The sequence below is a fragment of the Leopardus geoffroyi genome, chromosome D4 (genome assembly GCF_018350155.1).
Source record: "Leopardus geoffroyi isolate Oge1 chromosome D4, O.geoffroyi_Oge1_pat1.0, whole genome shotgun sequence".
In the NCBI taxonomy this organism is placed as follows: Eukaryota; Metazoa; Chordata; class Mammalia; order Carnivora; family Felidae; genus Leopardus; species Leopardus geoffroyi.
Window position 1 is genome coordinate 72,815,843 of NC_059342.1, and position 26,264 is coordinate 72,842,106.

The 26,264-nt window shown below is 39.6% G+C and overlaps 1 protein-coding gene across 1 annotated transcript in view; it reads left to right on the top strand.

Moving 5' to 3' along the window:
* Nucleotides 1–26,264, top strand: part of HSDL2 (hydroxysteroid dehydrogenase like 2) — a 69,034-nt gene that overhangs the window by 36,274 nt on the left and 6,496 nt on the right. The window contains exons 7-10 of the mRNA XM_045468874.1: nucleotides 1,883–2,077; nucleotides 5,957–6,028; nucleotides 13,656–13,802; nucleotides 18,030–18,158. Of these exons, the coding sequence (XP_045324830.1) occupies nucleotides 1,883–2,077; nucleotides 5,957–6,028; nucleotides 13,656–13,802; nucleotides 18,030–18,158 (543 nt within the window). The remainder of the gene's footprint in view (nucleotides 1–1,882; nucleotides 2,078–5,956; nucleotides 6,029–13,655; nucleotides 13,803–18,029; nucleotides 18,159–26,264) is intronic.

The following is a 26,264-nucleotide window of genomic DNA, read 5'->3' on the forward strand; positions in this document are numbered from 1 at the left end:
CTCTACCCTGCTTGCACACACTCACTCTCTCTCTAAAAAAATAAAATTCTGTGGTTTATGGGAGTGAGAATAGTGTAAACCAAATCTAAGAATGTTGGTTTACAAAGTATGACCCTTTAGTCTCTTGATGGTTAAGATCCTGGCTCTGAAATCAAGCTGTCAGATGTTTGAACTCTAGCTCCTGTAATCTTTTAACTCCTCTGTGCATGGGTGCTCTCATCTGTAAAATGGGAATAACAGTACGGACCTCACAGAATTCATTCAGATAATGTATGTGAAGTCTGTAGCAGCATGCCCAGCATAGGCCACATTTAATAAATATTAGCTGTTATTTTTTATTAATGAAGTGTCACACCAAGAGCAAGACCAGAGCTCTTGAGCTATTGGTTAAGTAAAAAATTCTTCCTAGTAAGAAACCATACTTACAAGATAGGAACAGGATGTATTTCCTAACTCTGTGCTTTTGGAAATTCCCCAAGTTGATTGTGTTGTCTTAGTAGTAGAGGTGTATGCTAAAAGGTAATCACCATGAAGGTAGGAACTTTTGTCTATTTGATCAACCCATTTGTCCCCAATCCCTACAATAATGCCTGACTTATTGCTCGATAACTATATGTTGAATGAATGTAAAGGGGTCAGTGGCTATTAAAAGCTACAAAGTTTTTATCTTGTGGACTGACTTATGTAAGTTCTTCCAGTGTGTATTGATTTAAAATAATGGTTCGGCAATGGTATGGAGAGAACCTTATCTGAATTACTAGAAACCCTGAAATCTAAAGTACATTTAAACAAATTGACTTTCATTGCTTTAAATATAAGCTAAGATAATGTAAGTAAATTGAGATAAGTTACTGTTCACAATTTTGACAATGTATAATTAATAGTGTACTATTAAAGGTAGAGTTTCAAGTTACTTCGTAAACACAGAATTTAAAAATTATATGCAGCTAAAATAGTAAAAATTGTATGCGAATTTTTAAAAATTTTTTAAATGTTTATTTATTTTTGAGAGAGAGAGAGTACACACGTGGGGGAGGTACAGAGAGAGAGAGAGGGAGACACAGAATCTGAAGCAGGCTTCAGGCTCTGAGCTGTCAGCCTGACAGCGGGGCTTGAACCCACGAACCATGAGATCATGACCTGAGCCAAAGTCTGACACTTAACCTGTTGAGCCACCCAGGTGCCTCTGTATGCAAATGTTAATAGTAATTATTTCTGGCTAGGGGAATTATAGATAATTTTTAAGTTCTTCCTTTTGCTTCTCTATTTTCTAGTATTTCCTGTATTAAAGGAAGTATCTGAACTTAAAAGGGACCACCAAAAATCCAACTAGTATTTATTGAGTGCTAATAATGCATTTGTCATTGTTTTAGCCACGAGGAATACCCTGATGAATGACAGAAACAAAATCTCTGTATTTTAATAGAGGGGCGAGATAATAAACTTAGGAAAGGAGCTTCTTATTGTAGAGTCAGGAAACAGGCCCAGAGATGTTAAAGTGACTTGCCAAAAATCCCGACATAGTTGGCCTAAAAATCCCACTCACCTGACTTACTGCTCAGTGCTTTTTCTGTTATACCCTCCTGGCTTTCTCAACTTTCAGGAATCCTGTGCAAATTCTTGAGCATTCTAAATCAGAAGTCCAATTGAATTTTGCTGAGTCTCAGGAACCCATTCTATTGTATGAGGCAGCATTGTGAAGAGTAAGGAACATGTGTTTTCTACCCGGTTATGTCAGTAGAACATTCGGCAAATCCATTAAGCTCTCCGGACCTTATTTTCATCATCTGAGAAGTAAAGAGATCAGCTGTCTGGTTTGTTACTTCCAGAGCCCCATTATTTGATCTGGAGTTCTCTGTGTTCGTATTTGCTCTCTCCACAGCCATCCACACCGCTGCTATGGACATGCTGGGAGGATCTGGTATTGAAAGCCAGTGTAGAAAAGTTGATATTATTGCAGATGCTGCCTATTCCATTTTTAAAAAGCCAAAAAGTTTTACAGGAAACTTTATTATTGATGAAAACATCTTAAGAGAAGAAGGAGTAAAAAATTTTGACGTCTATGCAATTAAACCAGGTAATGCTTACAGTTTTTTTTTTTTTTTTAACATTTATTTATTTTTGAGACAGAGAGAGACAGAGCATGAATGGGGGAGGGTCAGAGAGAGGGAGACACAGAATCCGAAACAGGCTCCAGGCTCTGAGCTGTCAGCACAGAGCCCGACGCGGGGCTCAAACCCACAGAGCGCAGGGCTCAAACCCACAGAGCGCGAGATCATGACCCGAGGTGAAGTCGGCCGCCCAACCAACTGAGCCACCCAGGCGCCCCAGTGCTTACAGTTTTTAAAAGTAGTGATGTCTGTTTCTGCATTTCCTGCAAGGAACACACCTCTGTTTTGTGTGCACGTTTGTGTCATTATAAAATTAATATGTTCTTTTAAAAGCCGTCCTCCTGATGAAGGGTAGGACTTAAAAGAGAGAAAGGAAAAATAGAAGTGAATTGAGGGCTTTTAAAATGATATGCAGATATGGAAGGCATATCAGCTGTTAGCCATTTCCAAATCTTGAAAGAAACCAAAAATGAAAATTGGTTTTTAAAGTTGGCCTTAAAATCAGAGGAAAGACTTTGTTCAAGGACGTGGAAACAAATGATACAGGAGTGAGTTTTTTACAAAACCCTGGGTGGCTCAGTCAGTTAAGTGTCGGACTTGATTTTGGCTCAGGTCATGGTCTCGCAGTTAGTGGGATTGAGCCCCGTGTCAGGCTCTGCGCTGACCACGTGGAGCCTGCTTGGGATTCTGTCTCTCCCTCTCTCTGCCCTTCCCCTGTTCTCTCTCTCAAATACTTAAAAAAAATATATGGACTCTTTCCAAATATTTGTCTCTCTCTCTCTCTCTCTCTAAATTAAAAAAGAGACGGAGAGAGAGGAAGACAGAATCCCAAGCAGGCTTTGCACTGCCAGCACGGACAAGGGCCTGAAACCCATAAACTGTGAGATCATGACTTGAGCTGAAGTCAGACACTTAATCAGCTGAGCTCCCCAGACTCCCCCAAATGTTTGTCTCTTAAGTGCAGTCTCTTAGAATAACTCACTGATAGATGGTGAAGATGAGTAAACACAATCTGTCCTTGGAACAAGGGTATGATTTGAGAAGTTCTCAAGGCCCCCTTGTTCAAAGATCATTCTTTCCAAAATTGTAGATGCTGGTGGTGAAAATGAATTCTGACTGTATGTATAAGATATTATATATATGTTTTGATGTTTTATTTACTTTTGAGAGTTAGAGTACAAGTTGGGGAGGGACAGAGAGAGGGGAACAGAAGATCTGAAGCAGTCTGTGCACTGAGAGCTGCAACCCCAATGTGGGGCTCAAACTCACAATCTCTGAGATCATAACCTGAGCTGATATTGAATGTTCAACCAACTGAGCCACCCAGGTACCCCTAAAACATAATATATGTTAAATAATAGACAATATAGGGGTGACTAGGTAGCTCAGTCAGTTAAGCAGCTGACTTCAGCTCAGGTCATGGTCTCATGGTTTATGAGTTCAAGCCCCGTGTCGGGCTCTGTGCTGCCAGCTCGGAGCCTGGAGCCTGCTTCAGATTCTGTGTCTCCTCTCTCTGCCCCTCCCCCGCTTGTGCTCTGTCTCTCAAAACTGAATAAACGTTAAAAAAATTTAAATAATAGACAACATAGCCATAAGCGAGGGGTCTATTTACTTGTGCTAAAGTGTATTTTAAATAGGGGCGCCTGGGTGGCTCAGTCTGTTAAGTGTCTGACTTCGGCTCAGGTCACGATCTCACGACGCGTGAGTTCGAGCCCCGCGTCGGGCTCTGTGCTGACAGCTCAGAGCCTGGAGTCTGCTTTGGATTCTGTGTCCCTCTCTCACCATGCCTCTCCCTCGCTCATGCTCTGTCTCTCTCTCTCTCTCTCAACAATAAATAAAACATTAAAAGATAAAAATAAAGTGTATTTTAAATACTATTCAGTAGGTTGAGCTTCCACGTCGTCCCTGTCTCTTTGGTTTGAACTGAATTAAATAACTCTTTACAGTTTAACAAAGCCATTTTTTAAAGTTTATTTATTTAGTTTTAATTTTTAAAAACAATTTTTTTAATGTTTATTTGTTTTTGAGAGAGGCAGAGAACACAAGCGTGGGAGAGGTGGGGGTGGGGGGAGACAGAGAATCTGAGGTGGGCTCTGCACCGAAAGCAGAGAGCCCAACGTGGGGCTCAAACTCACAAACTGCAAGATCATGACCTGAGCCAAAGTCTGATGCTTAACCAACTGAGCCACCCAGGCACCCCTATTTATTTATTTTGAGAGAGAGAGTACCTGTGAGCAGCAGAGGGGCAGAGAGGGAGAGACTCCCCAGTGGGCTCCATGCTGTTAGCACAGAGCCCAATGTGGGGCTAAATCTCACAAGATCATGACCTGAACCAAAATCAAGACACTTAACTGACTGAGCCCCCCAAGTACCCTTACAAGGCAATTTTATATACATTATTTATTTAATCTTCACAGCAATCCTGTGAGAGAAGCAGTATTGTTTAGGGATTAAAAGCATGGAGTTTGAGAGAAGAAACCCAAGTTCAGATTCCAGTTCAGCTGCTCACTAGCTGTGTGACTTTAGGCATATCACCCACTTTCTCTGAGCTTCACTTATTTTACCTTATTGGTAAAATTAGGGGAATAATAGCTTCCATGCAGGATTTTTGTAAGAACTAAGTGCAATAATGTGTATAATGTGTGTGTCACAGTGCCTGACATACGATACAATTGTAGTATTCAGTAGTTAATATTTACAGTAGGAAAACAGGCTTAAAGAGCTTAGTCTTTGCCTGGGAGCAGTCAGCTAATAAGTGGCAGAACCTGAACCAGATTGAGGTGTCCTGGGTCCTGGTACAATGTAATTATCACTTTAGGTTTGAAAGGCACAGGGTCATTGTGCACACACAAAAATTTTTTAATGTACTCTTTTTTTAATGTTTATTTAGTTTTGAGAGAGAGAGAGAGAGAGAGCAGGGGAAGGGGCAGAGAGAGAGAAAGACACAGAATCTAAAGCAGGCTCCAGGCTCTGAGCTGTCAGCACAGAGCCTGACGTTGGGCTCAAACTCATCAACTGTGAGATCATGACCTGAGCTGAAGTCGGATGCTTAACCGACTGAGCCGCCCAGGCGCCCCACTTGATACGATTTTTAATCTTAAATTTAAAATTTTGTGCACAATCGGGGCAGCTGGGTGGCTCAGTCAATTAAGCTTCTGACTTCAGCTCGGGTCATGATCTCATGGTTTGTGATTTCAAGCCCCACGTCGGTCTGTCTGCTGTCAGCACAGAGCCTGCTTCGGATCCTCTGTCCCCCTCTCTCTCTGTCCCTACCCAACTCACGCTCCCTCTCTCAAAAATAAACATTAAAAAAAAATCCTATCAAGTGTTGAGAGCTTAAGATGAATACGTACTATGGTAAGTATTAGGATATAATAAAGACCAATGCCTTCCTGACCTCCAGTTTTCTTAATCTTCTGAGAGGGAGAGACAGAGACAGAGATGGGAAACAAGTTTCTTAATAAGGAACCCCCTTTTCTCAGGGGGCTAGGTAAGAAACGAGTCCTGAGTACTTCGGAGGGATGTAGGACAGAAGGGTTGCATGGATAGATGAGAAGGGGGCAGAGCCTCCTGGGAGGGCAGCTAGGAGCTTAATGTAACAGGTGACTCTGTTTGGATCTTAGTGATGAAATTTGCCATTGGAGAGGAGGATAACTGGGTTATGGGAAAAGTATTTTAGCTTTGTGAAAGTCAAGTAGTTTAACAGTTCTCATGGGAGTCTTTTCCATTGCACAAGAATGATTATTACAATAAAAACAGATATAATGTTCATTAAACAGGTGTTAGGAGTCTTAATATATTTAAGTTGTCTTAGTAACCTGATTATTTTTGGGGTCATTTTTCAGGCCATCCTTTGTTACCAGATTTCTTCTTAGATGAACACCCAGATACAATTATCAAGAAAGTGGAATCACGTGGTAAGATGTAGACCATACTTTATGTAGGAAAATAAAGATACTAACTTACATATTTCCTTCAGAATATAAAATTGGACATTGCTGCCTTCTGCTTTTGATCCATTGTAATTTAAACTAGACAGTAATATGTGGTCTTGTTAATTCAAGAAGGTTGTCTTTTCCTTCCACCAGTAAGAAGTTCTTAATATATGCTTTTCATTTGACTCAAAAAAAAAATCTTAAAAAGAAAACAGACCCTTTTTTAAGATTTTTATTTCTTTTCCTTGGCGCTGTGTTTAGGTATTTCATGTTGATGTGTTATTTTATTTTGAGGAAAAATGTGTCACATCAAAGTATACCTAACAGCATTCTCAGAGTTTGTGCTGTGTGACTGCTTTATTGGAGAAATTCACTTCAAAGGAGATTTTGTTTTTACTTTATTTTGCTTTTATAATTCAGAAACAATAGCCTCCCTTAATTGGTCCAGAGTTTACGTTTTAGTTTTTGTGTTCTGGCATTGTGTCACTAGCTTACTGAAAGATTTCAGAAGAAACACTGTTTAACAAATACCCATGAGAAGAATTTCTCTCATGGTTTATTAACAAGAATGGCTGTGCTTCTCCTGGGCCCTTACCTTATTTTATCTCACAGACAGTGTGAATCTCCTAAGTGATCACAGATTCTTTAGATGGCTGCTAGAAAATTTAAGAACAAATTTCCTCTATACCTTTATAGCAAATTTATAGAATCTTATACCGCAGTGCATTTTAGTGCCACCTTTTTCTGGCTTAATCTTTTCTACCTTTACCTTATCTTTGTCTAAATTTTTGGAGATAGTTTTAAAAATTACTTAATAAAAATGGCAACTTTTCATTTGTAGCATGGAAAACTTGAAAACACATCTTATCAAAGTCTGAAAAGAGTCTAGGCTTAAGGCCAGGCAAGAGCAAAATCCTGATTTTTGTGCAGTACCCTAACATTGGATCTGAGCTTCTCTAAATTCCAAGTTTAAATAATAAGAACCACTTATCGATCATGTATATTCATTTTGTTTTTCAGCACATATTTATTGGGCACTACTGTGCATCAAACACTAAGCCAGGTGCTTTGTATGCATTGTCACAGTTAACACGAGCCTGCAAGACAAGTATTATTATCTTCATTTTACATCTGATATCATGGCAGGTGGCGGAGCCAGGATTTAAATTTGTATTTCTCTGATTGCTAAGCCCGTAACTTTAACCAGTAAATTTAAATTGCTTTTCTAACTCCTGAATACTTAAAGTCCTTTAAATTAGCATATTTTCCCCCCAGTAATCCAACTTATTAATTTATAATGAGTTGCCATCTCATGGACTAGGCATACAGTTGCTATGATGAGCCCATTCTCTCCCTTGGGTCCTAATTACATAGGGAACAGAATCACGATCAGAAGGTTATTTCATGACCGTGGAATCAGAACAAGGGAGGTTAGATGAGTAAAATGTAAGATAAATGTTTACTGGCATCAAATTTCGATAGGAATGATTTTGCCTATGGGATCAGAATGTGTCACGTGCATTGACTACAATCCATATATCATCTCCACATGAAGGATGCCCTCAGCCTTGAGGTCACAATACTCAAATTCCTTTGGCTGAAGCTTTTCTTCCCCATATGCTGCTGGAGAGAGCATTTGCTACTGTAGCTCTCTTTTTTTATTCCCTCTTCTTCCTTGTTCAGTCTACTGCAATTGTACTCAACATTTTCTGTAGATACCTTAATATATTCATATAGTCCAGTATATCTGGCTTAGAATCTAACATCTTTCAGGTGATTGGTTAGTCCCTATCCACATCCTCTCTCTCAGAGGTCAGTGTGTATCCCCTATTTCCCAAGGGGGAGCAGCTCACCTTTCTATTAACATTTGATTGTACCTTTTCTGGTTATTTGTGCTATGTATATTTGTTTTATATAGCGTATTTGTAATTATGAAGTATATTGTAGATTATGTTCATAATTTTTGAGTGTTTTTTCTCATATTAAAATCAATACTGTCATTTCTTCATTGATCTCCCTCCTCCCATTACAACACAGGGAACCTATAGTCTTTTTTGTCTGTTCAGTTTATTTTTGTTTTTTTTTTTCTTTAGTTACACTTTTTATTGCTTCTGTTCCAGTTGCTCTGGATTCTCCTCAGAAACACTTATTCTTAGCCTGCTGTCCTTTTCCTTTCCCCTGTAGTTGTCACCATCTTTTATTATTTCTATCTTACTGTTCTTCTGCATTCTGGGATACCTGCTCAAGTTTGTACTGTAAATTACCGATAAGACTTTTGATGGGGCACCTGGCTGGTTTGGTTGGTAGAGCATGCGACTCTTCATCTTGGGGTAGGAGTTCAAGCCCCACATTGAGCGTGGAGCCTACTTTAAAAAACAAAGACTTTTGGGGCACTTGAGTGGCTTAGTTCATTTAGCATCCAACTCAATATTGGCTCAGGTGATGATCTCACAGTTGTGAGATGGAACCCCACATTGGGCTCTGTGCTGACAGTGCAGAGCCTGCTTGGGATTCTCGCTCTCGCTCTCTGCCCCTCCCCTGCTTGCACGCACACTTGCGCTCTCGCTCTCTCAAAATAAACATTAAAAAAAAAGACTTTTGACACTTTCATTTCTGTTCCCTTTGGCCTGTAATGTTTATTTTAATTTTGTTATTATATGTTTCATTTCTCATGTTCCCTCTTTCCTTGTTCATTTTATTCCATTGTCTTTTCATTCCAGCCAGTTATATATGACTTTGTGCCCTCGTTTCATATAGTTTTCATGTGGAGGAATTCTTATGGGTTTCATAGTAAATTATTTTTAGAGGTAGATTTTTTTTTTCTCTTCAGAATAGTTTTCCATTACCCTTGTGGTATGTTGTTTCTCATAGGCAACAGGTTATTTTTCCCCACTGCTAATTTCTCTTCATATTAGGAAAGATCTCTAGAGCTAGTAGAGTCAAATGACAGGGATGTATAGATTGCTTCTGGCTTCATTCCTTGTCCTTCTGGTAGAATTGCGTTCTCAGAGCTATAGTTTCTGTTGTGGTACCTGTTAGGCACATAGCTAGTGCCTGTGTGCAAGGCTGACATGGGAACTTCTTTTACCTCCTACTGTCCCCTTCATGCCCTGCTCCCAAGGTTCTTCCCTCCCCATTTTTATCAGTATTGCTTTGGGGCATGTACTTCCCAGGGTGCCTCACTACAAGGGCTCCCCCTACTGTCTGCTCCTCTGATATTTGGGAGCTACAAGCTTTGAAATTGGATTTGAAAGATGGAGGCGTTCTTAAAAGGCAGCATTGTAGAACAGAGGTACAGATCCTAGTCTTCTAGTTGAAACAAGCCCAGAGTCTGGTCCAGTGGTTTAAAAATATGAAAACCTGTCTTCTTTCTTTAGGTTAGTAGAGCTATTCTTTCTCTGAGATCTTTCATGAGGCAAAGCACAGGCAGTTCCGTGTTTCTTAGGCTGACTCTGTCTACCTTAGAGTTATTGAACATTTGTTCCTAGATTCTGACAGTGATTGTTTGTGAGTCTAGGTGATGTTTAGTAATTTTTTTACATGTTTATGTAAGTATGGAGTTAGGGTATGATGGGGGCTGCTAGTCATTATCTTTTTTTTTTTTTTTTAAGGTTTTATTTTTAAAGTAATCTCCACACACAGCATGGGACCTGAACTCACGACCTTGATAAGAAGAGTCACATGCTCCACCAACTGAGCCAGCTGGTCACCCCTCTTTTTTTTTTTTAATTTAATTTATCTTTTTAATTTACATCCAAATTAGTTAGCACATAACACAACAATGATCAGGAGTAGATTCCTTAATGCCCCTTACCCATTTAGCCCATCCCCCTCCCACAACCCCTCCAGTAACCCTCTGTTTGTTCTCCATATTTAAGAGTCTCTTATGTTTTTGTCCCCCTCCCTGTTTTTATATTATTTTTGCTTTGCTTCCCTTAGGTTCATCTGTTTTGTATCTTAAAGTCCACATATGAGTGAAGTCATATTATTTTTCTCTTTCTCTGACTGATTTCACTTAGCATAATACCCTCCAGTTCCATCCACGTAGTTGCAAATGGCAAGATTTCATTCTTTTTGATTGACGAGTAATACTCCATCGTATATGTATACCACATCTTCTTTATCCATTCATCCATCGATGGGCATTTGGGCTCTTTCCACACTTTGGCTTTTGTTGATAGTGCTGCTATAAACATGGGGGTGCATGTGTCCCTTCAAAACAGCATACCTGTATCCCTTGGATAAATACCTAATAGTACAATTGCTGGGTCATAAGGTAGTTCTATGTTTAATTTTTTGAGGAACCTCTATAGCGTTTTCCAGAGTGGCTGCACCAGTTTGCATTCCTACCAGCAATGCAAAAGAGATCCTCTCTGTCTGCATCTTTGCCAACATCTATTGTTCCCTGAGTTGTTGATATTAACCATTCTTTTTTTTTTTTTTTTTAACGTTTATTTATTTTTGAGACAGAGAGAGACAGAGCATGAACAGGGGAGGGTCAGAGAGAGAGAGGGAGACACAGAATCCGAAACAGGCTCCAGGCTCTGAGCTGTCAGCACAGACCCCAACGCGGGGCTTGAACTCACGAACCGTGAGATCATGACCTGAGCCGAAGTCGGACGCTTAACCAACTGAGCCACCCAGGCACCCCTATATTAGCCATTCTGACAGGGGTGAGGTGGTATCTCATTGTGGTTGTGATTTGTATTTCCCTTATGATGAGCAATGTAGAGCTTTTTTTCGTGTCTTGGTTGGCCATCTGGATATCTTCTTTGGAGAAGTGTCTATTCATGTCTTTCGCTCATGTCTTCACTGGATTATTTGTTTTTTGAGTGTTGAGTTTGAGAAGTTCTTTATAGATTTTGGATATTAACCCTTTATCTGATATGTCATTTGCAAATACCTTCTCCCATTCTATCGGTTGCCGTTTAGTTTTGCTGATTGTTTCCTTTGCTGTGCAGAAGCTTTTTATTTTGATGAGGTCCCAGTAGTTTGCTTTTGTTTCCCTTGCCTCTGGAGACGTGTTGTGTAAGAAGTTGCCGTGACCAAGGTCAAAGAGGTTTTTGCCTGCTTTCTTCTCAAGGATTTTGATGGCTTCCTGTCTTACATTTATGTCTTTCATCCATTTTGAGTTTATTTTTGTGTATGGTGTAAGAAAGTGGTCCAGGTTCATGTCGCTGTCCAGTTTTCCCAGCACCACTTGCTAAAGAGACTGTCTTTATTCCATTGGATATTCTTCCCTGCTTTGTCAAAGATTAGTTGGCCATACGTTTGTGGGGCCATTTCTGGGTTCTCTATTCTGTACCATTGATCTGAGTATCTGTTTTTGCACCGCCCTCTTTTTTTTTAAGTAACCAAAATGTTCTTTCTCATTAAAGCTTACATATTTGTAGTCTACTGATTGTACCTTTCAAATATATTACTGATTTGTTTTTTGTCTCCTGAAGTTTTATTCTCTTGTGCAAAGTCATCATGCCATGTCTAAATAGTCCAGATGATCAAATTATGCAATTTATCACTTGGCAAATGTCTTTTGGGCTACACTAAAGTTTTTGCTACAGTCTGCCACCACAGGCTTCTGGGGGACTTGTCATATCTTCTTTCGTTTAAATTTTTTTTTTTTTACATTTATTTATTTTTGAGAAACAGTGCGACAAAGCGTGAGCGGGGAGGGGCAGAGAGAGAGAAGGAGACACAGAATCTGAAGCAGGCTCCAGGCTCTGAGCTGTCAGCACAGAGCCCGACACAGGGCTTGAACCCATGAACTGTGAGATCATGACCTGAGCTGATGTCGTATGCTTAACCGACTGAGCCGCCCAGGCACCCCTATCTTCTTTCTTGACCTAGGTGATGATGACACAGTATATCCACTTATTGATAAGTTTTAAAAAATTATTGAAGTATAGTTGACACAGAATATTACATTTGTTTCATAGTGATTCCACAGGTCTATATCTTATGCTGTGCATATCACAAGTGTAGCTACCATCTGTCACCATACAACATTACTACAATACCACTGACTGTATTTCCTGTGCCATACCTTTTATCCCCATGACTTACTCATTCCATAACTGAAAGCCTATGCCTCTTACTCCCCTTCACCCCTTTTTACACATCCCCCAACCCCTCTGGTAACTTTTTGAGCTATATACTTATGATCATTATTCATGCATGTTATCCATGAATAAAAAGCAAGGACAAGGCAGTCGGAGTTGTTTGCCATGGGTGTAGGCAATAAAGAGGTGCACTCTCTAATGAATTTAAAAATAGTAAGAAACTAAAAGTTTATTTAAAAGTGTGTATCTTTGCTCCGTTGGATCTTGAGGATTTCATCTTTAATATCTGTTTGGATTTTAACTTGTAAGAAGAGAAGGATTTTCTTGTTTATTTGTTTGGGTGTTTTTGTCTCTGGAATCATTATAGTGGAGGGTAATCTATATCCAGCAAATTTGGGATACTTTTATATTGCTTCTGTTGTACTATGGAATATTTTTGTGCTGCCAATTATATTTCATTTAATAACCTTTGGTGAGTTATATGGCTGGGTGTAATTTGAGTCGGAAAGTAGATGGAGAGTTCATTTTTAGCCTAGAGCACAGATTGGCCTTGGAATTAATTTAATTAATGAATTGTTCTCACCTGTTTCTGGGGGCAACTGCTAAACTGCCCACAAGTGATTCCAGGAGGAAAAATAAAGGAATAGAGGTTGGTTTTGGAGGACAGCTTCAAGCTATGGCAATTGAACAGTCCTATGGACTGCACATCTACTGGCTCGTTATACGCTGAATGGTTACAGCCAATGGGTTACATGGATACAAGTTTAAAAACACTATAACCTCCATTCCCCTGGCCTTATATTTCTAGGCGGGGGGGGGGGGGGGGGTTTCATGAGGCTTGTAGTCTGATCTCCATCTTCATCCAATGGGGGGGACCAGTCTGATGAAACTGGAAGAGGAACTAATTTTGTGTGGTTTAGACTCTTGTGAAGGTTCTTTCTGTCTGAGCAGGTTGTCCCCGGTTTTCACATGACCTGTACTTTTAGAGGCATTTCTAAGCCCTGATGGGAGGAGGCAAGTTCAATCCAGGGGTGAAGGAACTAAGTCAAATTTAGAAGCTAAGTTACTAGGAAGTTCACTTGGCTGTTAATTCAAGCTACAATCTCCAGTTCAGCTCTGCTGTTTACATGGTTGATGTTCTGATCTCCATGGTACTTACTCTAGTGTCTTTTCTCATTTGGTTTTAGAACTCGGAGCGGATGATAAAGGAGTGATTATTACTCCTAAAACTCCCAAAAGTTTGTTTAGGTCCCTTAAAAAAAAAACCCAAAAAACAAAAAACACTATTGTTTAGTAATGGTTTGTTTTTTTTCAATGTAATCTGAGAGTCAGCCTTTTACCTGGAGAGTATAAACCAACTGATGTGTAACTGATGTATTTGGATATTATTTCATCAGGTTGACTTAACACTTTGTCACCAAATATATTTAAAGTCATTTTGGTCAAACAGGTCTAATTGGTGGCAAGTCTCTTTTGCTAATTAATTAATTCTATGTGGGGCCTTATACTGCCTAGGCTTTAAAGACATTTATATCAATAATGTTTTATAGGTGCTGTTCCGGAACTCAAAGAGAAGCCACAGCCACCACCAAAACCACGTTCTGGAGCTGTGGAAGAAACATTTAGAATTGTTAAGGATTCTCTCACTGATGACGTCGTTAAAGCCACTCAAGCAATCTATCAGTTTGAACTCTCAGGTAAAAATCATATCTAGTAATTTGGCACTTTTGTGAAACAAAGGAGGGTATGTCCCTTGGCAGAAAATCAGCCTCCAGTAGTAATCACCTTGATAGTTGGCTGTATCCAGAACCCTTAACCCTAGAATGTAGACATTCAAGAATAGCAGGGTGCCTGGGTGGCTCAGTTGGTTAAGCGTCTGACTTTGGCAAACCGTGAGTTCGAGCTCCGTGTCAGTCTCTGTGCTGCCACCTCAGAGCCTGGAGCCTGCTTCAGATTCTGTGTCTCCCTCTCTCTCTGCCCCTCCCCAACTGTACTCTTTCTCTCTCTCTCTCAAAAATAAATAAACATAAAATTTCGTTACCTATACTGTCAGTGTTAAATACATTTTTGGCATATGTAATTGAGAGAAAATTCTGTTTAGGAGGGCATGTGGATCATGACAGGCAGTATAATACAGTAATTTATCATTAGCCGTAGCACCTTACCATTTTTATCTTTGGAATTATTTAGGTCAGTCTACATGTAGTCAGTTTTTTCAAACTTCTCAGTAGTTTTCTTCTCAACATAGTATTAACGCATATTAATGATAGTTTTGAGAACTAGCTACTTTAGTTCCATTGAATGCAAACTTTGACATTATCAGTTCTTTTATCCTTTGCCTCCCCTGTTTCATCTCTTCTTCCTTTTTACCCTTTAGAACCCATGGTCCATTGCTTTATTCACTCTCTTGCCTATATCCTAAATTTCCTGAACTTTTTGTGCTTATGTCACCATCTGTCAAAAGCCTAATCCTGGATGAATCACGTTATGTGACTGCCTCACAGTTGCACCCAGGCTGCCAAGTCCTCCTGGAGAAATGGAAAAAACCCATCACACCACCCAGTGGATCTGTACCAGTAGAAATTCATCACTGGGGCACCTGGGTGGCTCAGTCAGTTAAGCATCTGACTCTTGATTTCAGCTCAGGTCATGATGTTACGGACCATGAGATCAAGCCCCCCAACAGGCTCTGCACTGTCAGAGCTTGGATTCTCTTTCCCTGTCTCTATGCCCCTCCCCTACACGTGTGGGCTCTCTGTCTCTCCCTCAAAATTAATAAACATATAAAAAAAAAAAGTTCTTTAAAAAAAAAGTAAATTCATCATTGCCCTTCTTCAGCTGGGGTCTAAGCAGTGCCTGAGAATTCTCTATTTCTGTAGTCAAGCTTACTGCCTCATTTTTCACAGTAATTATTTTATTTTATTTTTATTTTATTGTTTTCTAACTTTTTTTAATATAATTTATTGTCAAGTTGGCTAACATACAGTGTATACAGTGTGCTGTTGGTGTTGGGGGTAGATTCCCGTGATTCATCACTTACATACAACACCCAGTGCTCATCCCAACAAGTGCCCTCCTCGGTGCCCATCACCCATTTTCCTCTCTCCCCTGCTCTGCTGCCATCAACCCTCAGTTTGTTCTCTTTATTTAAGAGTTTCTTATGGTTTGCTTCTCTCCCTCTCTGTTTGTAACTTTTTTTCCCTTCCCTTCCCCCATGGTCTTCTCTTAAAGTTTCTCCAGTTCCACATAGGAGTGGAAACATGGTATCTGTCTTTCTTTGGCTGACTTACTTCATTTAGCATAATACTCTCCAGTTCCATCCACGTTGCTGCAAATGGCATCACTTCATTCTTTCTCATTGCCAAGTAATATTCCATTATATATGTAAACCACATCTTCTTTATCCATTGATAGATCCATCCAGTTGATAGATATTTAGGCTCTTTCCATAATTTTGGCTATTGTTGAAAGCACTACAGTAATTATTTTTAACCTTCTCAGTGTTCCACAAATCTCCCAGCTCTCCCTTCACCACATCCCTGCCAGTGTCAGCAGATAATCCCACCTCCTCTTTCACAGAGATAATAGAAACTTGCAGACAAATTGCTTCAGCTTCCTGCCATCTGATATCAAATCAGCCATTATGAGCATCATTCTTCCTTCCTTCCTAGTAGAACAGAGTTCATCTCTAGATTCATGCATCTCAAGCTTTTATGTTCATATTGATCACCTGGGATCATGTTAACATGCAGAATCTGATTTAGCCTGTCTCCAGCAGAGTCTGAATTCTGCATTTCTTTTCTTCTTTTTTTTAATGTTTATTTATGTGAGAGAGAGAGAGAGAGAGAGAGAGCATGCACAAGTGGGGAAAGGGAGAGAGAGAGGGAAACACAGAATCTGAAGAGGCTCTGAGCTGTCAGCACAGAGCCTGACACGGGGCTCGAACCCATGGACCGCGAGATCATGACCTGAGCCGAAGTCGGATGCTTAACCACTGAGCCATGTAGGCACCCCCACAGATCACACTTTGAGTAGCAAAGCTGTAGATCCCATGTCCTGTGGCCTCCTTAGGGACATTGTGCTGGTAATTATGCCCTCTTTCTGACCTGCTCATCCTACAGCCTACTCTCTGGTGGTATTTTAACATTCTCAAAGTCCATACCATCTTCAAATCAAAACACAACCCCCAGCCCCACTTCTGCCTCCACCATTCTTCTCCCTTTTAAGAGCCAAACTTATTTCCATGTGCACTTCACTCTGCTCTGGTATATTTCTCCATTCCATTGAATTTGCTGTCACCAAAGTCCTCAGTGACTTCTATATTGTCAGTGGGCCTTTGTCATTCTTACCTTGTCACCACTCTACAGCATCTGAAACTGTTGACCACTCTTTCCTTCTGGAAATACTCCCTTACTTGACTTCGCTGATAGCCCCTCTCCTCGCTTCCTTCCTCTGTCTGTAGTCATCGTTGTCAGTTACAGACTTGCCCTAGAAATCCTCAGTCACTCAAATGGCTTCAATGACCATAGGAAATGATTATTCAGGGGAGCCTGGGTGGCTCAGTCGATTGGGCGTCTGACTTCGGCTCAGATCATGATCTCACAGCTTGTGAGTTCGAGCCCCGCATCGGGCTCGGTGCTGGCAGCTTGGAGCCTGGAGCCTGCTTCGGATTCTGTGTCTCCCTCTCTCTCTCTGCCCCTCCCCCATACTCACTCTCTCTCTCTGTCTCTCTCTCTCTCTCTCTCAAAAAATAAACATTAAAAAAAAAGAGGAAATGATTATTTATGTATCTATATTTCTAGGCTAGTCAGACTTCATTTGACATTTTCCTTTGGCTGTCACAAAAATGCCTCAACAATCTGAAAATGCCTAAAACAGCACACCATTCCCAACACCTGCCTCAGACACTACCTATTCAATCTGTTTTTCTTCAGTAGTCGTCTCTCAGTAAAAATACAGCAGTTTTACCCAGTATCCTGAGCCAAAAATTAGCAAATCATTTTTATGCACTCTCCATACCTTTCCTCATCATATTCGTTTACCCAATCTTGTGTTTCTTATTTGAAATTCTCAAATAAGCCTACTTTCCCATATTCCCTTTGTCACAGTTCTGGTCCAGGCATACATCCTCAAGTTCCCAAACTACCCCAACACCATCCTAACTTGCCTTTTGCATCCTCTTCATCCCCCTCCGGTATATTCTCTGCACTGCTTTTAGGGTGATTTATTGAAAATACCAGCCTTATGTCATTCTCCTTCTGTAGCCTATCCCTTTAGGATGAAGTCAGTGAATCTTTTACATGGCTCACTGCCCCGCCCCCCCCCCCCCCCCCCCCCCCCCGCATCTGGACCACTTCATGAGCTCATTTGATGCCACTCTTCATTCTCTTTCTGCCTTCAGTCCCAGTATACGTTTTTCAGTTCCTCATCTAGCTAATTCTTACCTGACTCTCACTCGTTTTAAAGTGTTTACTTATTTACTTTGAGAGAGAGAAAGCATAACCAGGTGGAGGGGTGGAGAGAGAGGGAGAGAGAGAATCCCAAGCAGGCTCCACACTCAGCATGGAGCCTGACACAGGGCTCGATCTCATGAACTGTGAGATCATGACCTGAGCTGGATACTTAACTGACTGAGCCACCTAGGCACCCGCTTACCTGACTTTTAAATCTCCCCTTCCGCTGGTCTTGCCTGACTCCACATTAACCTTCCACTTCTTCTTGTGTAAGAACCATGTTACTGCGGAGTATTCAGAGCCTCGCCTAGTGCCTGGCATGTGAGTACTTAACGGATATTTGCTGAATTTGATAGAGGCCTGAGGGTTTTAACCTGGAAAAGAGCATTTATTTTAACTGTAGCACTTATTAAGTTTAAGAAGAACAGGGCTACTTTGGCATTTATTTCTACATCTTCATATTTTGTGTAGGCGAAGATGGTGGAACGTGGTTTCTTGATCTTAAAAACAAAGGTGGGAACATTGGATATGGAGAGCCCTCTCATCAGGCAGATGTGGTGATGAGTATGTCTACTGATGATTTTGTAAAAATGTTTTCAGGTGAGTTTTCAATTTTATGAATTTACTGAGTGTTTAAGGAGACTTTAGTTGCAACTTGATTCCTTTCCAAATAATCAAGACTTGTTTTTGTAGCTGCAGACCCTTAGCGGCTATTGATGTTGAAGAGCACATAGTCTGCAGAAGGTGATTCTTACTGTTTGGTACCTACTCTTACGACTAACCTCTCCTGCCCCTTCTACTTCAGCCAACAAGTGGGAAGTAGAAGTCAGAATTTCCTTTTTTCATGGCTGAGAAGCCCAAAGATAATATTAGGAACAGAGCCGTAATTCAAGAGGACTTGTAGGTGGGCTTTATTTGTACTAGTTGAACTAACAAACCCTTTCCGAGAACACCTGGGACCCCAAAGGTGCTGCACTCAGCTGCAGCCCATTTGTTGAGAGTAAGGTCATATTTCAATCTTGCCGTGACTGTAATAGGAAACAGTGGCTCTCTCCCATGGCCCCATGAGCCTGCTTTCTGTGGCATCCCTAACCAGGAGAATCTTCTTCGTAGTTTTCTACTCTGCTCGTGTACCTCTTAACTGTGCCAGAAAACTTAAAGGGTATTTTTTCAATTTTCTACTCTTAGAAGCTACTCCAAACCGTAATTATCACATGTATTTTTTAGAAACAACACTTTAAACCGTTACAACATTCTAATCAAAAAGATTCACTTAATGATCTATAAGTGTTATTCATTCTTTGCTCTGTTTTAATCTTCATAAATTGAAGATCACAGTGCATGCTCCGTGCCTTCTAGGTCTTGCTTTCCATCTCCAATCCAGGGTGCTAATGGCCTACATACTTTATGAGCCAATCTGTGTGTGTTACTAATGGTTGAGGTCCCTTCAACTTTTCCTTTTTTTTTTTTTTTTACAGTAGTAATAAATATCCATGGTACAAAAATCAGAAAATACACTTAAGAAAAAGCAAAATAAAAATACTTCTTTATCACACTACTAAGAAATGACCATCAGTTGATTTTGATTTAGAGTCATATATATTTCTGTGAGTGAGTATATAAATACTCACACATGGGTCCCCTGGGTGGCTCAGTTCGTTAAGCATCCAACTTCAGCTCAGGTCATGATGTCTCAGTTCGTGGGTTCAAGCCCTGCATCTGGCTCTGTGCTGACAGGTCAGAGCCTGGAGCATGCGTCACATTCTGTGTCTCTCTCTGCCTTCCCCCCGCTTTGCACTTGCTGTCTCTCACTCTCTCAAAAATAAATAAATAAACATTTTTAAAAAATCGTGTTTTTCGGGATGCCTGGGTGGCTCAGTCGGTTGAGCATCTGACTTTGGCTCAGGTCATGATCTCACAGCTCATGAGTTAGAGCCCCGTGTTGGGTTCTGTGCTGACAGCTCGGAGCCTGGAGCCTGCTTCGGATTCTGTGTCTCCCTCTCTCTCTGCCCCTAACCCACTCGCGTTCTGTCTCTGTCTCTCTCAAAAATAAATAAACATTTAAAGAAAAATTGTGTTTTTCAAAAATAAAAAATAAATACACATATGTGCTTATAAAAACAGGATTATAGCACTACTCCTGTTTGGTAATCTTTTTCACTAATATAACATCTTTCAGTGTTAATGAATAGTTATGTCTTTGGTCATTTTCTTTTATTTATTTTTATTTTTTTAAATATTTATTTTTGAGAGAGAGTGCAAGTGGGGGAGGGGCAGAGAGAGAGGGAGATACAGAATCTGAATCAGACTCCAGGCTCTGAGATGTCAGCACAGAGCCTGCCATGGAGCTCAAACTGACAAATCGTGAGATCATGACCTGAGCCGAAGTTGGACGCTTAACCGGACTGAGCCACCCAGGCACCCCTCTCTTTAGTCATTTTCAATAGTGTTTTTAGTGTTTTAGTATTCCAACAGCTATTTCCTTATAAAACTTAAAGTGCTTTGTACATACTAGATGATCAGTAAATGTTGGCAAATTTGCATCTTATAAATAAGTAATATTTTGAACTTAAAGATCATTTAAAAATTTACTATCGGGGCCCCTGGGTGGCTCAGTCGGTTGGGCGTCCGACTTTGGCTCAGGTCATGATCTTGCAGTCCGTGAGTTCGAGCCCCGCATCGGGCTGTGGGCTGACAGCTCAGAGCCTGGAGCCTGTTTCGGATTCTGTGTCCCCCTCTCTCTCTGACCCTCCCCCATTCATGCTCTGTCTCTCTCTGTTTCAAAAATAAATAAATGTTAAAAAAAAATTAAAAAAAAATTTACTGTCGATTTCTAAATTTAAATAACAATAATTATATGCATTATATGCATTGTATGGTTACTATGAGATGAGCAATACTCTGAAAAATGCTTTGAGATAAAATATTTTCTCCATTTTATAAAAATGGAGACTGAGGCATTGATGAATTAAATAATAAACCCAAAGTCACAAAGTGAGGAAATGTTGAAGCCGAAATTTGAATCCAGGCTAACTCTTTACTCATGCTCTTTTAATCATCATGTTACTCTGCCTTCCAAAGGTGAAAGAGTCAGGCGGCGACTTTAATTTACATTTTATTTATGTATCATAAACCTGTAATAATGGGCTTTCCATTTATCTTTCTGTGAATGTGTCTTTGGATTGACTAGGAAAGATCAGTCAGATAAATAAGTTAAAAAAAAAAAGTATTCTTACAAGGTTTCTTTTATAGCAACAGTGAGTTTGCTTCTGCTTCTTATGTCCTTTCATTCCTACTCTATCCCATCTGCTTTCCTTTGGGCACAATTTAGACCTTATATCTTTGGTTTTTTAAGTTTATTTATTTATTTATTTATTTATTTATTTATTTATTTATTTATTTTGGGGGGGGAACAACAGGGGAGGGGCAGAGAGAGACAGACAGAGGATCTGAAGTGGGCTCTGTGTTGACAGCAGAGAGCTGGAGGAGGGGCTTGAACTTGTGAACTGTGAGATCATGACCTGAGCTGAAGTTGGATGCTTAACCCACTGAGCCACCCAGGTGCCCCAGCCCTTATATCTTAATATGGTTTCTCTTTTAAGAAACCATAGCCATTCCTGACCTAATTTATTTGGCAGATACATTATAAATATAAAAACTTTAAGCAACTAGTGATTTTTAAGCAACTAATCAAAATCTCTTCTTTTGGCCAGTAGAGGCCACTGTATGGTAAAACATTATAATAGAAAGGAAATAAATTGTACAAGATTACCTGATTAATATATGGGAAGAGAGATTCTATATAGGATATTGTGCTTACTAGCAATTTTTTAAAAGTTATTTTTATAAACAGTATTATTGAAATATAATTTATATATCATTAAATCCACCCAGTATGAGTGTAGTACATAGTTTTTAGTAGATTCATAGAGCTGTACAACCATCACTAACAATCCAGTTTGAGAACATTTTCATCACCCCAGAAAATTCTCTCATGTCTCTTTGTAGTCAGTCCCCATTTTTACTCCCAGCTAGCCAACCACTGATTTGCTTTCTGTCTCTACAGATTTGCTGTTTCTAGATATTAAATGAAATCAAACAGTATATATAGCCTTTTGTATCTGGCTTATTTCACTTACCATAAGGCTTTTGAGATTCATCCATTCATGTCATAGTATTTATCAATAGTTCAGTTCCTTTTTATTGCTGAATAACATTCTGCTGTATGGCTGTACTACATATTATTTGTCTGCTCACCAGTTGGTGGACATTTGGGTTACTTCAAGTTTTTGCCTTTTGTGAATAATGCTGCTCCAAATACTGTCATACATGTATTTGGGTGGATATATATTTTCATTTCTCTTAGATAGATTCCTAAGAGTGGAACTGTTAAAGTTTCTGTATATAAAACTTTTTCAAAAACTACCAGACTGTTTGCTAAAGTAGCTGCACCAATTTTACATTCTCATTAGCAATGTGTGAAGGCTCCAGTTTCTCCAAATCCTCACCAATACTTATTAGTGGCTTTTGTTTCTTTTACAGCTTTATTGAGGTATACTTGACAAAGACTATTTAAGGTATAAGACAGGATGATTTTTTATATATACACACACACACACATTGTTAAGTTACTATAATCAAGCTAATTAACACATTGATCATCTTACATGGTTAACTTCCTTGTGTGTGTAGTGAGAACACTTAAGATCTACCCTTAGTGGGGTGCCAGGGTGGCTTAGTTGGTTAAGCATCCAACTCTTTTTTTCTTTTTTTTTTTAATATGAAATTTCTTGTCAGATTGGTTTCCATACAACACCCCAGTGCTCATCCCAACAGGTAAGCATCCAACTCTTGATCTTAGCTCAGGTCTTGATCTCAGGGTTGTGAGTTCAAGCCCTGCATTGGGCTCACACTGGGTGTGAAGCCTACTTAAAAAAAAAAAAAAGATCTACTCTTAGATCTACTCTTAGCAAATTTCACATATACAATGCAGTTTTATTAACTGTAGTCATCATGCTATACATTGGATCCCCAGGAATTATTCATCTTGTAACTGAAAGTTTGTACTCTTTGACCAACATCTCCCTATTTCTCTTACTCCCAACCCCTGCCAACCACCATTTTATTCTCTGCTTCTGGGTTCCACATATAAGTGAGATCCGTATTTGTCTTTCTATGTTTAGGTTTATCTGTGTTGTTACACATGGCCCCGTCTTTGGTACTATAGCCATTCTAGTAAGTGTGTGGTGGTACATCTTTGTGACTTTAATTTGTATTTTCTTAATGTTGAGCATCTTTCCATCTGCTTAATGGATATATACATTTGATGAACTTTTACAGGGGCGCCTGGGTGGCTCAGTCGGTTAAGTGTCTGACTTCGGCTCAGGTCATGATCTCATGGTCCGTGAGTTTGAGCCCCACGTCGGGCTCTGTGCTGACAGCTCAGAGCCTGGAGCCTGCTTCAGATTCTGTGTCTCCCTCTCTCTGACCCTCCCCCGTTCATGCTCTGTCTCTCTCTGTCTCAAAAATAAATAAACATTAAAAAAAAATTAAAAAAACAAAACTTTTCCTCGTCTTTGAATTGACTTATCATTTTATTGTTAGATTGTTAAAATTTTTTTATAAATTCTAGATGCATGTGATTTGCCAATATTTTCTCTCAGTCTGAGTTTTCTTTTCATTTTCTTAATGGTGTCTTTTGAATTACAAAAGTTTGTTAGTTTTGATAAAGTCTAATCCATCATTTCTTTCTTTTACGGTTCATGCTTTTTTTTCAAAGTATTTCATTCTTCTTTATGCTGTTGTGAATGGAGTTGTTGTCTTTAATTTTATTTTTGAATGATCTGTTCCTACTGTACATAAATATAATTAATTTTGTGTATTAATTTTATATCCTGTGAAAAACCAGTGCAGCCATTTAGCCCTGGGATTTTTTGTGGGAAAATTTTAAATTATTAATTCAATTTATTGTTATATATAACAATAGCTTTTATTTTTTAATAGCTTTATTGAGGAATAATGCACATACTGTACAATTCATCCATTTAAAGTGTACAGTTAAATAGTTTTTAGCATAGTCACAGATATTTGCAACCATCACCACAGTTACTTTCAGAACATTTTCATCACCTCAGAAAGAAACCCCATACCCATTAGCTGTTAACCCCATATCCCCATCTACCTACCTTCACTCCTAAGCAACCACTAATCTACTTTTTGTCTCTATAGATTTCTAACCCGAACTTTCATATGAACAGAATAGTATAATGTTGATTTGCTTGTGACTGGCTTCTTTCAGCATGTTTTTCCTTTTAGCATGTGTTCGAGTTTAATTTAAAAAGAATTTTTTTTAATGTTTATTTACTTTTGAGAGAGACAGAGTGCAAGTCAGGGAGGGGCAGAGAGAGAGGGAGACACAGAATCCGAAACAGACTCCAGGCTCCAAGCTGTCGGCACAGAGCCTGACACAGGGGTCGAACTCACGAACCGTGAGATCATGACCTGAGCTGAAGTTGGATGCTTAACTGACTGAGCCACACAGGTGCCCCTCAAATTTCATTCTTGATGTAGCGCGTATGAGTACTTTCTCTTTTCTTTAGTGGAGATGAAATTCATTTGACATACAGTTAACCATTTTAAAGTGTACAGTTCAGTGGCATTTAATCTAGTGAATATACAATGCTGTGCAACCAGCATTTCCCTTCAGTTTCAAAGCTTATTCATCACCCCAGAAGAACACTCCATACCATTTTTTTTGTTTGTTTTATTTATTTTTATTTATTTTTTATTTTTTATTTTTTATTTTTTTCAATATATGAAATTTATTGTCAAATTGGTTTCCATACAACACCCAGTGCACTCCATACCATTTAAGTAGTAACACTTTTCATTCCAGCCTTCTCCATCCCCTAGCAACCACTAATAATGCTTTCTCTCTTGCTCTCTATGGATTTGCCTATTCTGGATAGTTCACATAAATGGGATCATGCAACAGGTAACCTTTGTGTGTAGCTTCTTTTACTTAGCATAATGTTTTCAAGGTTCATCTAAGTTGTAGCTTATATCAATACTTCATTGCTTTTTATGACTGAATAGTATTCCATCATAGAGATACGCCATAACTAGTTTATCCTTTCACTGTTAATAGACGTTTGGGTTGTTTCTACTGTTTGGCTGTTATGAGTAATGCTGCTATAAACATATGTGGCCAAGTGTCTGAGTGGACTTACGTTTTCATTTCTCTTGTATTGCTGGGTCATGTGGTAATTCTATGTTTAACTCTCTGAAGAACTGCCAAACTGTTTTCCACAGCAGCTGTACCATTTACATTCCTACTAGCAGTGTTATGAAGGCTTCTGTTTCTTTGCATTCTTGCCCTTACCAGCACTTGTTGTTTTTGTTTTTGTTTTAATAGCCATCCTGGTGGGTGTGAAGTGATACCACGTTGTGGTTTTGATTTGCAGTTTCCTAATGACTAATGATGTTCAGCATTTTTTCATGTGCTTATTGGTTATATGTTCATCTTCCTTGAAGAAATGTCTCTTCAGGTCCTTTGCGCATTTTAATTGGGTGTCTTTTTTTTTTTTTAGTTGGTTTTTATTATTTTTTTTTTCCATCCTAGAGAGAGAGAGAACACAAGTGGGGGAGAGGGGTAGGGGGAGAGAGAAAGAGAACCTTAAACGGGCTCCATGCTCAGCACAGAGCCTGATGTGGGACTCGATCCCATGACCCGGGGATCACGACCTGGGCCGGAATCAAGAGTCAGACATTCAACCCACTGAGCCACCCAAGCACCCCCCCTTTTTTTTTTTTTTTTTTACTGTGTTTTAAGGATTCTTTATATATTCCAGGGGTATCTGGGTGGCTCATTCGGTTCAGCATCTGACTCTTGACTTTGGCTCAGGTCATAATCTCGTGGTTTGTGAGTTTGAGCCCTCATCAGGCTCTGCACTGACAGCATGGAGTCTGCTTGGGATTCTCTGTCTCTTTCTCTGTCTCTCTCCCCCCTGCTCAAGTGCTCTTTCACTCTGTCTCTCTCTCTGTCTCTCAAAATAAACAAACATTAAAAAAAAAGCAACAACAAAAAAAGACCTTCTCTATTAAACATAAGTATTCTCTATACATTCCAGGTATAAAGAAGATATTGTTTTTGAAATACATTATTTGCAGATATGTTCTCCCAATTTTGGGGAGTTATCTTTTCACTTTTTTTTTAATGTTTATTTATTTTTGAGAGAGAGAGAGAGTATGAGCAGAGGATGGGCAGAGAGTGGGAGACAGAGAATCCCAAGCAGGCTCCATGCTGTCAGCACAGAGCCCAACACAGGGCCCAAACATAAAAACTGTGAGATCATGACTTGAGCTGAAACCATACGTTAGTCACTTAAATGCCTGAGGCCTGAGCCATGCAAGCATCCCTGAGGGTTTTTAGATTTAGCTCTCATATTTAAGCCTCCAATCCATTTTTTTTAAATGTTTTATTCATTTGAGAGAGAGACAGAACGCGAGCGGGGTAGGGGCAGAGAAACAGGGAGACACAGAATCCGAAGCAGGCTCCAGCTCTCAGGACTGAGCCTGAGGCGGGGCTTGAATTCACAGACCACGATATTGTGACCTGAGCCAAAGTAGGACGCTTAACCGACTGAGCCATGTAGGCTCCCCAAGGCCTCCAATCCATTTTGAATTAATATTTATGTATGGTGTGAA